A 13,222-nucleotide genomic window follows, 5' to 3' on the forward strand; every position below is an offset into this window, starting at 1 on the left:
AAGGGAGGTATCAAAAGAATTTTCATTTGCTTTTTCAAGTGCAAATTTTTCGCGTTTATTTTTGGTGGTTTCGGATGTTACGGTAGTCAGTCGAGGTACAGCAACCTTGCGGCCGACAATCCCCGTGTCTGTCATGATGCCCCCTGTCTGGTCATGATTATTCATTGCTAACAGCACACGTATGTTTTGGCAACGATTTACACTATGGTTGAGCTCCTGAACTAATTATTCAAAACAATTTTCTGAGAAGATGTTCACTACGATTTTGGAAGACGTTTCATGCCTACCGCCGACTTTAAACAAGTTTTGTCGCCAACTTATCGAGGGCAGATTGAAGTCACAACCAACTACGTTTGTATGGGTGGGATACCTATTTGACAAGAAATACAAGTTTTCCTTTGAACTGTTCAGCAACTGTATTATCTGAGTCAGGAGGTTAGTAAAACGAGCAAGTCATTAATTTATTCCAGTTGTCAAACGTAAACTGTACCCATACTAACTCAGCTGGTAGATGGAAAAAAAATACATCTGACAGATGTCTGAATCTGTGTGAAAAAAAGAGATGACATTGATCCTAACTACCAATCGGTGTTCTGCCTAAGCTTGTGACAACTGGTATAGACCGTTCAGAATTTAGTAAAGTGTAGACAGAACAGCCATCCACTTTATTTCCACGGGCGCTATAGCAAGACAAGACGGATCGCAGAACAACGCTGTAGCATACATATTGCTGTACATGACTGCCTGCGATTGTTTCACTACCTTGTAGATTCCCCACGTTGATGGCACGACTCGCAAGCCATAGCTGCTCCTGTATGCTTCCAATATTCCACATGTGCTAGTGTACGACCTAAGAAACGCGCCAAACGTGAACTGAACTTCAGACATAATGACGAATCGGAAAATTGAATATTTAGAAGTAATTTTCTGGCGAGAAATGTACAGTTAATATTCATCGCTCGCGACCTGTGCTTGTCCATAGCCTTTGAGATAGTCTTTCGTGTATGGAGGCCAGAAGCGCGTCCCGGAATTCGGGTGCTGTATGGAATGGTGGCTACAGCCCGGCAGCAGCGTGGTGTGGTTGGCACTGAGACGGGCGGCTTGGTTACTGGCACAGCTCTCGCAGTGCGTGTGTGCAGCACTGCCTGCCTACATATATTACTTATTTAAATGTATATAACATATTAATACAGAGAAACTGTGATCGAAAACCTCGAAAATTCTTGATCGACATCCTTCAAATTTTTGGGTGATAATCTAATAAACAATCAGACAGCTGTATGTCTTACTAAACAACAACGTACAGGTTTTCTGTTAAAACCGACTGTGAGAAAGTAAAACACTGTGTTATGCTGTACTGTAAAAATCGTTCGATTTTGTTTTCTTCCTTACAGTACGTTTTAACGACGACAGCAGCACATGTAAACATTAGTCAAATTGTTTCTCCCATGTATATTCTATCTACTTCTGTGCAATTTTAAACAAAATTTGTATACAGACCTATCTACTGTTTTGTATTCTTCCTCGCAGTCTGTTTTAACGGAAAAAAGGAAAGTTTAATTTAACCTACTTGTAGATCGAAACTATGCGAAATAATGTCATTAATGCTAATATGCTCACAAACCCAGCAGCAGGAGAGGTCTCTCATACTCCATATATTAATGATCTCAACCAGTTCATCCATTCAATTTAAGCTACTTCAGTTCCCAGTCGAGGTTTCGTTGGCAATAATAATAAACAAGGTGGTGCGGGGAGAGGGGGGGGAGAAGTAGAGAAGGCCAGGGAGGGAAGGGGAGAATGGGCGTAGAGAGGGGATGGATGAAATGGATAGAAAGATTCTGGAGGAGGTGGAGAGAAGTGGGAGGTGGAGAGATACAAAATGAAGGAGTATGTGGACAGAGCTAGGGGGAGGAGGAGACGGACAGAGGGTGTAGAAAGACATTAGGACTTACATCAGACTCACATGTACATATGGCGATTGTGAAGCGTTGCTGGGTTTGTTAATTACGTAATAAATTACGGCGATAAGGATCCTAAATAAACTTCTTATCTGCCCTATAGCCAACAGGAAACCACCTGACCATTTATATGCACAGCTTTGTCCGCAAGGTATGGAGAGAAGGAAGGGGTTGACGTAGAGGGTAATAGGTGGGAGAGGGGGTCAGAAATTATTGGACTCATACCTGCACAGCCATCATGCTGATATTTCCTATCATCCAAACGCTTCATTTAGTCAAGTTGTGCTATCAGTTTCTATTTACCCCAGTTATTGGGTTATTCGATCTACCAATCTAATCTTCAACAGTCTTCTACAACACCAATTTTTCCGAACCTTCTATTCTCTTCTTATTTCTTCTCTTTATCATCCATATTTTACTTGTGTAGAAGGCTACATTGAATACAATTATTTTTAGAAAATACTTCCTAACAATGAAGTTTATACTTCATGTCAGAAATTTCTCTTTACCAGAAAAGCTATTCTTGCTACTGCTACGCTGTTTTTGTACTCTCTCCACATCAGCTATTGTCACTTATTTTGCTGCCCAAATAGTTAAACACACTGACAATTTTAAGTGTTTCGTTTTTCAGTACAATCTTATCGGCATCACATGATTCAATTCGTCTACATGCCATTACCCACTTTTTACTCATATTGGCGCTTATCTTATAATCTCCTTCCTATACACACCCATTTTTAATCTTCTTGCTAGTTCTTTGCCACCTCTAACGTTGTTACCGAAACTCTTCAACAGTTCTGGACGGATTTACTTCAGATTTTTACTTGATACTCTATTAAACGTTTGGACTGATATAGGCTGTTTATTAGTGAAGTATGTATATAGTGTATAAACCTTTACATAATATACAAAGGAGAAACCTACTTACTTCCAATTTTTGAAATATATATGTGTGTGTATGTGTATATATAACATCTGTTAACAGAGAAAAACTGTTGGCAACAGTATGCAAATTTTCTGACCAACTTACTTCACATTTTTACACGATAGTCTGATGAACGTTCAGACAGCAGTATATTTTGTAAACAACAGCATACAGGTTTTCTGTTAATGCCGATTGTGAGAAAGTAAAATGCTGTGCTGAAAAATAAGTGTCATTTCCTTTTCTTTCTCGGTGTCTAGTTTAGCTACTATAGCAGCACGTTTAAACATTATACAAATTATTTGTCCCATATGTATTCTTTCTCCTAAATACACAATTTTAAACAAAAATTGTATATACAGTATGTTAGCGGCAATCTTAAATATTTTATTTGTTAACATACACTAAAATTCTCATTCAAAAGCGTTTTATTTGTTTTCTTTACTTTTTCCTATGTTTCCTTTACTGGTACCTCAATATAAATTTTGGATAATATCAGTGATAGGCTACAATCCGTCTCACTTCCTTCATAACTGCAACTCCTCTATCATGTCATATGATTCCTTTAGTTGCAGTCTGTTCTGAATAACCTTTCACTGTCTGTAGTTTAAACCTACTACTTTCATAAATTAAAAGACAATACTCCAATCAAACATTTTCTCTAAAATTAAAAATACTGTAAGTGTATATTTATCTTTCTTTGTTCCATCTTTTAAGATATGAGACTGCTAAAAGCTGTAATTAATGGTATGGTGAAAGAAGAATGGGCCTCAATATGTGTAAGCCACCATTCGATGGTAGTGGAGGTACCAATCATGATGAAATAAAGAGGATAAGAGGGAAGCGATAGGATTAGGGAAATGGATAAAACAAATCTCACATGTATTGAGTGGCACAATAGCCTGTTACTCCGGAGGTGAGACAGTGGCACAGACCTTTGGCAGGGGCTTAGGCCGTTGTATGTGGAGACCCCCAACCTCGACCACGCCAGGCATGAGCGGCACGGGCTGGTTGGCGCTGGAGTGGCTGTTGAGCAGCAGCAGGCTGGTGCTGTGGACCAGCTGGCTGGTGGGCGGCGCCCCGCTGCCCAGCTCAGCCCGCTCCACAGCGTCGATCTCCCGCTCCGACAGCCACCAGTTGCCCAGTCTCGACAGCAGGTAGAACGCTGTGTTGGCCGTCCTTTCCCAGAAACCCAGCGGTGCCACCAGCGGCAGGAAGAAGTTCTCCATGTAGGCTGGATGGTCAGGGGTGCCCATCTGCAACACATAGCTACCCAGTAATGCCACCAGCATCTTTTCTGACATTTACTATTGAGCAACATTCATTCAAATGCCAACATTTTAAAGCTAGGTTTAACTGTGATTGTTGTTCATAACAATACCTAAATACCCATACAGCTGTAACAAGAGTCCTTTACAGAATTTTATGGCATGATTCAGAAGATTTTTCTCCTAGACAGATTTTTTCAGTTAGTAAAACCTAACTGATTTATAAACACTATTTTGCTGGGTAACATTGGGAGGAGGAGGAGGAGGATATTAGTGTTTAACGTCCCGTCGACAACGAGGTCATTAGAGACGGAGCGCAAGCTCGGGTGAGGGAAGGATGGGGAAGGAAATCGGCTGTGCCCTTTCAAAGGAACCATCCCGGCATTTGCCTGAAGCGATTTAGGGAAATCACGGAAAACCTAAATCAGGATGGCCGGAGATGGGATTGAACCGTCGTCCTCCCGAATGCGAGTCCAGTGTGCTAACCACTGCGCCACTAACATTGGGAACTATCCGGTAGCAGACTACAAAACACAAACTGTTTTAATTGGTTTTGCGTTGACTGGATAGGATGCTGCCAACATAAATACTTTTAATAGACATGAACTACTTTCTCAATCATAAACTTTAATGTTACTGGCATACATTACATACGCCGAAGTAATAACTGCAAAGAATCGATAATGGTGCTGACAAAAGTGGGGAATTGTAAGCACACTAGACCTAAAACTAGCCACCCCTCCATCACACCCCCAACACACAACACGCTAACAGTATGTAACCCTCTAAGATTTACAATGGCCTCGATCTGGCGAAAAAGAGAGTCCATAGTCTTTATAAAATGTTAACTGTTTATATTTTCATTTCTTTTAAACTAGAACTCAAGGTAAACGAATAAAGAAATATCCTCATTCAAATTATTGTTAATTTGAGCATCATAATACTTTTAGAATATGAAACACCACTTTCGTCATATCTTACAGGAAATGGAAGTTCTTTCTCAACTCTAAAGAAATTCTTCTAGTAGTCTATGAAAATGACAGTGATGATGTAGACAACCTTCTTTTAGATGAAGTAGATATCATATTCCTAGAATGCCCAAAGTGGTAATAGAAATGTTGCGATAGAAGAACCGGAAAAGACTTACAGTGCAGCACCATAAAGAAAGCAGAGTAGCCAGCCCAATCCACTACTTCAAAAGTAAGAACGCAGAGAGGGACAACAAGCCACTGTTGAGCAAAACTTTTTGGCAGATAATACTGAAATATTGCTTCTCCAGACTCAAAAAGAAAAAAAAATGATCACAGCTTATAGATGTAAAGGAAGGCAGGAAGAAAATGCTGTAGGAGATCAGAGTAAAGTTCTGGATAATAATAATGGTATACTTGAATTCCCTAAACTTCCAGAATGCAAACAGACTAGAATATTTCAACTTCGCAATGGCATCTAGAAAGAGGTGAATGATTTCCGCAAACTCCTTTTGTTCGACATTGAATATAGTGGAAAGGTGCTAATGCCAACAGACATTTACTCTTCTGCAGCGAACATCAAAATGCTTGTGATTCATGTGACAATTTCTAAGATAATCGTATGTGCTGCACAAAAAGAAACCGTGTTCACGACTGACGAAGCCGACATGTAAGTTTATCTTTGAATGAATCTTGTTATGGCGTATCACATTCTGCCATCATTCACAAGGAATTGGTCTTCAGAGCCAGATGTAGCTGTTCGTTACCTTGCACTGGTAATGTCTCTTGATTGGTATGAGGACATTTGGAAACATCTCGATTTTGCAAACAATGCAAACCAGTCTGCACAGATGATGTTGCTTTCAAAACTAAAGCTGTCATACATTATCTAAACAAAAAGTCTCTGAGTAACACGAAGTTTCAGTTTGTTGACCGTGTGCGCCTGTTCATCAAAAATAAACCCATCAGTTGGAGTTTAAACTGTGCTGTGAACGTACTCTTAAACTCTTACACAGGAAGAATAGTGTCGGGAGTTATTGAGTTTGCAACTCTTCAGCTAACTAAAACCTCATTAGGACTCTTCCAGACAACTTTTTCAACTCTCTGACTATGCTATTTTATGTGGCGGAGAAGATTAAATAATTTGGAGTACCACGCACCAAAAGAAAATTTATAACAAAATCATTTCGTCTCGATGAATGTATGTAAAGAGGAGAAACATGGTCTCAGGAGCAGTAGTTTGACTGCCATGATGTGGGTGGGTAATAAAGCTACGTTTCTTCTTAGTAATCTTGTATCACCAATTCCAACAGCATCAGGGAAAAGGCGCTTCTTTTTGACGCTCCTTTTTGAGCTTTTTTGTGTTAGTGTGCACAACTTGCATGTCATCCTTTAAAAATTATAGTCTGATGATGTGAATGTCTGGAAGACTATGAATTCACTGAAATTCAAGCAGTGTGCTGCTCCAATCTATGTGGGAACTACTCACGCTCGGTCATGAACCGTTGCACTGCACTAGACAGGGAGGCGAACGAATGTATGAGACTAGCGCTGCGTATACTAAACTCTAAATAATGAACTGCACGAATAAGGACAAAAATGAAACTCCATATAGAGCTAGTGTGGATCTGTAATCTCCACATGCCGCGTGGGATTAGCCGAGCGGTCTGAGGCGCTGCAGTCATGGACTGTGCAGCTGGTCCCGGCGGAGGTTCGAATCCTCCTTCGGGCATGGGTGTGTGTGTGTTTGTCCTTAGGATAATTTAGGTTAAGTAGTGTGTAAGCTTAGGGACTGATGACCTTAGCAGTTAAGTCCCATAAGATTTCACACACATTTGAACATTTTTTTTTTTTTTGTAATCTCCACGTAGAAGATAAATCAAAGCACTAAGCAGCAATCGACAGTCGCCGAATCACTGAAGTGCAGAGCTAGGAGTTCTCTGTTTTATTTGAGTACTTTGAAACCTTTATTACTTCCAAGAGGACATACTGTGTGCCATCCAGAGGTTCACCAGTGGCAATGTCAACTTCCGAATAACTGAAGCTTAGCCTCCAGCTCACACCGAAACTAGATAAACACGTAAATAAACCAGAGTTGTCACGAAAATACCTTTAAAATCAACCTTCGAGGTTTAGCGGGAGTACAATCAGAAAAATGTTAGACATATATGTTGTCCAAAAAAGAAACAGTCTGGCTTTTCTCTGGTTCACAGGTGCAAAACAGAAATAGGTAAATACATGGATTTTGTACTGGAAGTAACCCGTGCTCTCTTTTAACCCTGAAACATTTCTAAGTCACAGAGCTGCACAAAAGAGGAACACACTTGCGCAACAGCAAAATGCTTACATGGTCATCGCAGAGCTTGAGTAATGTATTGTCGCTGGTAAAGCTCTGAGCACAAACACTGCACAGAGAGAAATGAAGACGGTGAGCCGGACGGGAGGAATCATTGAAGTAAAAAGGGCATGAGAAATGAATACGTGCTTCGTTGCCCCTAACAAGTAACACATTGAGTGCGAGGTCTCTAGTTCAGTCTTTGCTAAGGTTCATCTGAGAGTCTAGTGTTAACAGTTATGAAAGGATAAATATTAGTTGCTAATGACTCACCATGTGCATCACGAGAGCGATGGTAAATGAGTATCCGGGAGATGCAGAGATCGTCCTTCTATGTGATGTGTGTATTACACTTCATAAAATGAACCTCGTCGACTTTCAGGAAATGATGGAAACAAACCATTAACTTGCACTGCGAACGCCGAACGAAAAATGGCACGACACAGTGATCACAAAGGTTCGCACGATCAACATCGAAGGCAAACTCCTTGTGTGTTACAAACCGAGCAGAACGTTCAGTAGGTATTCGCTCTTAAAGAATGAGTATACACTCATACACGTGTAAAGGAGTGATGAGACTCATGAAATGTGATTGCATGCAACCAAACGCGAAACAGTGTCTCGTGGGGCCTATTGTGAAACTGTCTTACTTTAAGGCGTAGCTGCAGTCAGTGGGACAATATGATTTATAGGCGTGGAAAAAACAAACATCCAAAGACTGATTTGTCCACTGTTTGCATGTGGTATCAACAGCAACGTCACAAACTTTTCAGGAGGGATATTTTGCTTTGAAGGATTTTCTTACACGGACCAGGAATCAAGCAAAAGCAAGTTACACTCCTGGAAATGGAAAAAAGAACACATTGACACCGGTGTGGCAGACCTACCATACTTGCTCCGGACACTGCGAGAGGGCTGTACAAGCAATGATCACACGCACGGCACAGCGGACACACCAGGAACCGCGGTGTTGGCCGTCGAATGGCGCTAGCTGCGCAGCATTTGTGCACCGCCGCCGTCAGTGTCAGCCAGTTTGCCGTGGCATACGGAGCTCCATCGCAGTCTTTAACACTGGTAGCATGCCGCGACAGCGTGGACGTGAACCGTATGTGCAGTTGACGGACTTTGAGCGAGGGCGTATAGTGGGCATGCGGGAGGCAGGGTGGACGTACCGCCGAATTGCTCAACACGTGGGGCGTGAGGTCTCCACAGTACATCGATGTTGTCGCCAGTGGTCGGCGGAAGGTGCACGTGCCCGTCGACCTGGGACCGGACCGCAGCGACGCACGGATGCACGCCAAGACCGTAGGATCCTACGCAGTGCCGTAGGGGACCGCACCGCCACTTCCCAGCAAATTAGGGACACTGTTGCTCCTGGGGTATCGGCGAGGACCATTCGCAACCGTCTCCATGAAGCTGGCCTACGGTCCCGCACACCGTTAGGCCGTCTTCCGCTCACGCCCCAACATCGTGCAGCCCGCCTCCAGTGGTGTCGCGACAGGCGTGAATGGAGGGACGAATGGGGACGTGTCGTCTTCAGCGATGAGAGTCGCTTCTGCCTTGGTGCCAATGATGGTCGTATGCGTGTTTGGCGCCGTGCAGGTGAGCGCCACAATCAGGACTGTATACGACCGAGGCACACAGGGCCAACACCCGGCATCATGGTGTGGGGAGCGATCTCCTACACAGGCCGTACACCACTGGTGATCGTCGAGGGGACACTGAATAGTGCACGGTACATCCAAACCGTCATCGAACTCATCGTTCTACCATTCCTAGACCGGCAAGGGAGCTTGCTGTTCCAACAGGACAATGCACGTCCGCAAGTATCCCGTGCCACCCAACGTGCTCTAGAAGGTGTAAGTCAACTACCCTGGCCAGCAAGATCTCCGGATCTGTCCCCCATTGAGCATGTTTGGGACTGGATGAAGCGTCGTCTCACGCGGTTTGCACGTCCAGCACGAACGCTGGTCCAACTGAGGCGCCAGGTGGAAATGGCATGGCAAGCCGTTCCACAGGACTACATCCAGCATCTCTACGATCGTCTCCATGGGAGAATAGCAGCCTGCATTGCTGCGAAAGGTGGATATACACTGTACTAGTGCCAACATTGTGCATGCTCTGTTGCCTGTGTCTATGTGCCTATGGTTCTGTCAGTGTGATCATGTGATGTATCTGACCCCAGGAATGTGTCAAAGAAGTTTCCCCTTCCTGGGCCAATGAATTCACGGTGTTCTTATTTCAATTTCCAGGAGTGTATTTAGAGCATCTATTGGGCAAAATCAGTGCTCATACCATAGTTGTAGTTCTCTTACGCCCATTTTCCCACTCATGCTTGCTATGACGTAAGTCTTCCCTACTGTACTTGCAAGATAAGGCACACTAGAAAGAATCGTATGGAGCAGAGCATCTACAGCTTCTCGCACCACTATAAATAATTTTCCAGCCAATCTACCACCCAGATTAACAATCACCATAATTGTTTATGAACTGATGTTAGCTGAGCTTGATATAACTCTCTTGCTACCTCCAATTTCCACTGTTCCTTTCCTATGCATTTCCTCCTCGAATTCTGATTGGCCTGAGTTGAAAAGAAATTCCTTCCTGGACAATGGTATATGTTTGTTTATCTTATATACGAATTTTCGGGCCGATTCCACAGTTTGCTGTGCATCGTCACGTCGATGCTTTGTTTGAAATTTCGTTTACCTCACATCTTCCAACTCCGTAGCACTTTTTTAAGTTGTGCAACCATCCACAACTTTCCTGGAAACCACTGTAACCTATGTCGCGCGCCATTTGATGTGCATAACCTAGTAGGTCTCTATCATGCACACACTGTGAACTGTATCGAGCACCCTTGAAACGCAGTAACACAAGTTTTGCAACAGGTGAGCCTTGTCCTCCCTTGAATATTCGTTTTTCTTATGCATTACACGGTCACATTGCTGCGGACTTATTCGAAATTGGCTCATAATTGTTTTTTACTATGCTGCGGATGATTTTTCAAGTACGTAATTCGGGTAAGTACCCGCTCCTTTGACTACTATCGTCCTTACTATGTTTCAGTGGAGACGGGATTTGTGACTCCCCGTCCGGCAAGGATGGTGGACTACATCGATACCTGTTTCAGTATCACTTTCAATTGTTAAGCATTTATCATCTTAATTTTATTCCTCATGGACTCTTCCGCACAGTAGAGCTTATATGTGTGTGTGAAATCTTATTGGACTTAACTGCTAAGGTCATCAGTCGCTAAGCTTACACACTACTTAACCTAAATTATCCTAAGGACAAACACACACACACCCATGCCCGAGGGAGGACTCGAACCTCCGACGGGATCAGCCTCACAGGTAGAGCTAATAGGACAACACGCATTCCACTGACTCATCTTGCAGAAACGCTAATATTTCTTCTGCCACTTCTTTCACACTCTTCTGAAATTCCTTGCATTGCTTTCTTCTGAAATTGTTGTTGTAGATATAATGCAATGCCTGCTTTGTTTATTGCTGACATTGCTCTGCTTTGTATCAACGCCACTAGCACTGCAGCACTTTTGTGAGTTACTTGTCGATTAAGTAACTCAGCCGCGCTCACCACTGGATAACTCTAAACTTGCCTCCTGTTGCTATCAGTAGCCAATATCTTGGTTGCGCGGTAGACAGTACGTGGGCTGTCGAATGCCGTAAATATTATTGGCCTTTTGCGACCTCACACTCAAGGGTACTGTGTAATTGTAATTGTTTGCAATGAAGCTTGAAGTAAACGGACTATGGATGTCAAAAGCATTATGACCCATGGGATTCAACGACAACTTCAGCCTCTCGGCACGAAGATGTGACAGAAGAGAGACGATGACATAAGAGATGGAAATGAAATGTCTGAAAATTAATAGGCAAAAAATACACCTCCGGGAAAAAAATAATGCTCCTGGAAAAATGACATCGATTTTCACCCGACCACACAGTATATCACCTGGGGCACAGTAGATGTACTGATGATGGTTTCAGCGTCGTCCGCCATTAGATAGCTTGGTTGTATACCCACCAAAGCAGAAGAGTCAGTGTGGCACAGATGGGTGAAGCAGACTTGCAACCATGCCACTGAGATGTACTTGTGCTTCCTACAGTCAAATGAGCGAGTCTCGAAGGGATCATATTGTGGTTCTCTGAGTGGTGGGATTGATTGTCTCTTCGGAGGACTGCCGCGTAAGTTGCGTGTGCTGCGTCAGTTGTGCAACGATGCTGGTATGGTCACGTGAACACTCTCACACCCGTAGACGTGGTTCTGGACGCCTGCACAGCACAGACGCCCGCCAGAACAGACGTATTGTTAGGGTAGCAACGGCAGACCGCACAGCTATCATAGTACACTACTGGCCATTAAAATTGCTACACCACGAAGATGACGTGCTACAGACGTGAAATTTAACCGACAGGAAGAAGATGCTGTGATATGCAAATCATTAGCTTTTCAGAGCATTCACACAAGGCTGGCCCCGGTGGCGACACCTACAACGTGCTGACATGAGGAAAGTTTCCAACCGATTTCTCATACACAGCCGGCCGGTGTGGCCGAGCGGTTCTAGGCGCTTCAGTCTGGAACCGCGCGACCGCTACGGTCGCAGGTTCGAATCCTGCCTCGGGCATGGATGTGTGTGATGTCGTAAGATTAGTTAGGTTTAAGTAGTTCTAAGTTCTAGGGAACTGATGACAGATGTTAAGTCCCATAGTGCTCAGAGCCATTTGAACCATTTTTCTTTTTCTCATACACAAACAGCAGTTGACCGGCGTTGCCCGGTGAAACGTTGTTGTGATGCCTCGTGTAAGGAGGAGAAATGCGTACCATTACGTTTCCGACTTCGATAAAGGTCGGATTGTAGCTTATTCGCATTGCGGTTTATCGTATCGCGACATTGCTGCTCGCATTGGTCGAGATCCAATGACTGTTAGCAGAATATGGAATCGGTGGCTTCAGGAGGGTAATACGAAACTCCGTGCTGGATCCCAACGGCCTCGTATCACTAGCAGTCGAGATGACTGTCATCTTATCCGCATGGCTGTAACGGATCGTGCAGCCACGTCTCGATCCCTGAATCAACAGATGGGGACGTTTCCAAGACAACAACCATGTGCACGAACAGTTCGACGACGTTTGCAGCAGCATGGACTATCAGCTCGGAGATCACGACTGTGGTTACCCTTGACACTGCATTACAGACAGGAGCGCCTGCGATGGTGTACTCAACGACGAACCTGGGTGCACGAATGGCAAAATGTCATTTTTTTGGATGAATCCAGGTTCTGTTTACAGCACCATGGTGGTCGCATCCGTGTTTGGCGACATCGCGGTGAACGCACATTGGAAGCGTGTATTCGTCATCGCCATACTGGTGTATCACCTGGCGTGATGGTATAGGGTGCCATTGCTTACACGTCTCGGTCACCTCTCGTTCGCATTGACGCCACTTTGAACAGTGGACGTTACATTTCTGATGTGTTACGACCCGTGGCTCTACCATACAGAAGATTCCTGCGAAACTCTACATTTCAGCAGGATAATGCACGACTGCATGTTGCAGGTCCTGTACGGGCCTTTCTGGATACAGAAAATGTTCGACTGCTGCCCTGGCCAGCACATTCTCCAGATCTCTCACCAATTGAAAACGTCTGGTCAATGGTGGGCGAGCAACTGGCTCGTCACAATACGCCAGTCACTACTCTTGATGAATTATGGTAACGTGTTGAAGCTGCATCGGCTGCTGTACC

General features: G+C 43.8%; 1 protein-coding gene across 1 annotated transcript in view; it reads right to left on the reverse strand.

The window, feature by feature from the left end:
* LOC126484362 (UDP-glucosyltransferase 2-like) overlaps positions 1–13,222 on the reverse strand; it is a 109,219-nt gene that overhangs the window by 49,169 nt on the left and 46,828 nt on the right. The window contains exon 5 of the mRNA XM_050107831.1: positions 3,816–4,136. Coding sequence (XP_049963788.1) covers positions 3,816–4,136 — 321 coding nt within the window. The remainder of the gene's footprint in view (positions 1–3,815; positions 4,137–13,222) is intronic.

The sequence above is a fragment of the Schistocerca serialis genome, chromosome 6 (genome assembly GCF_023864345.2).
Source record: "Schistocerca serialis cubense isolate TAMUIC-IGC-003099 chromosome 6, iqSchSeri2.2, whole genome shotgun sequence".
In the NCBI taxonomy this organism is placed as follows: Eukaryota; Metazoa; Arthropoda; class Insecta; order Orthoptera; family Acrididae; genus Schistocerca; species Schistocerca serialis.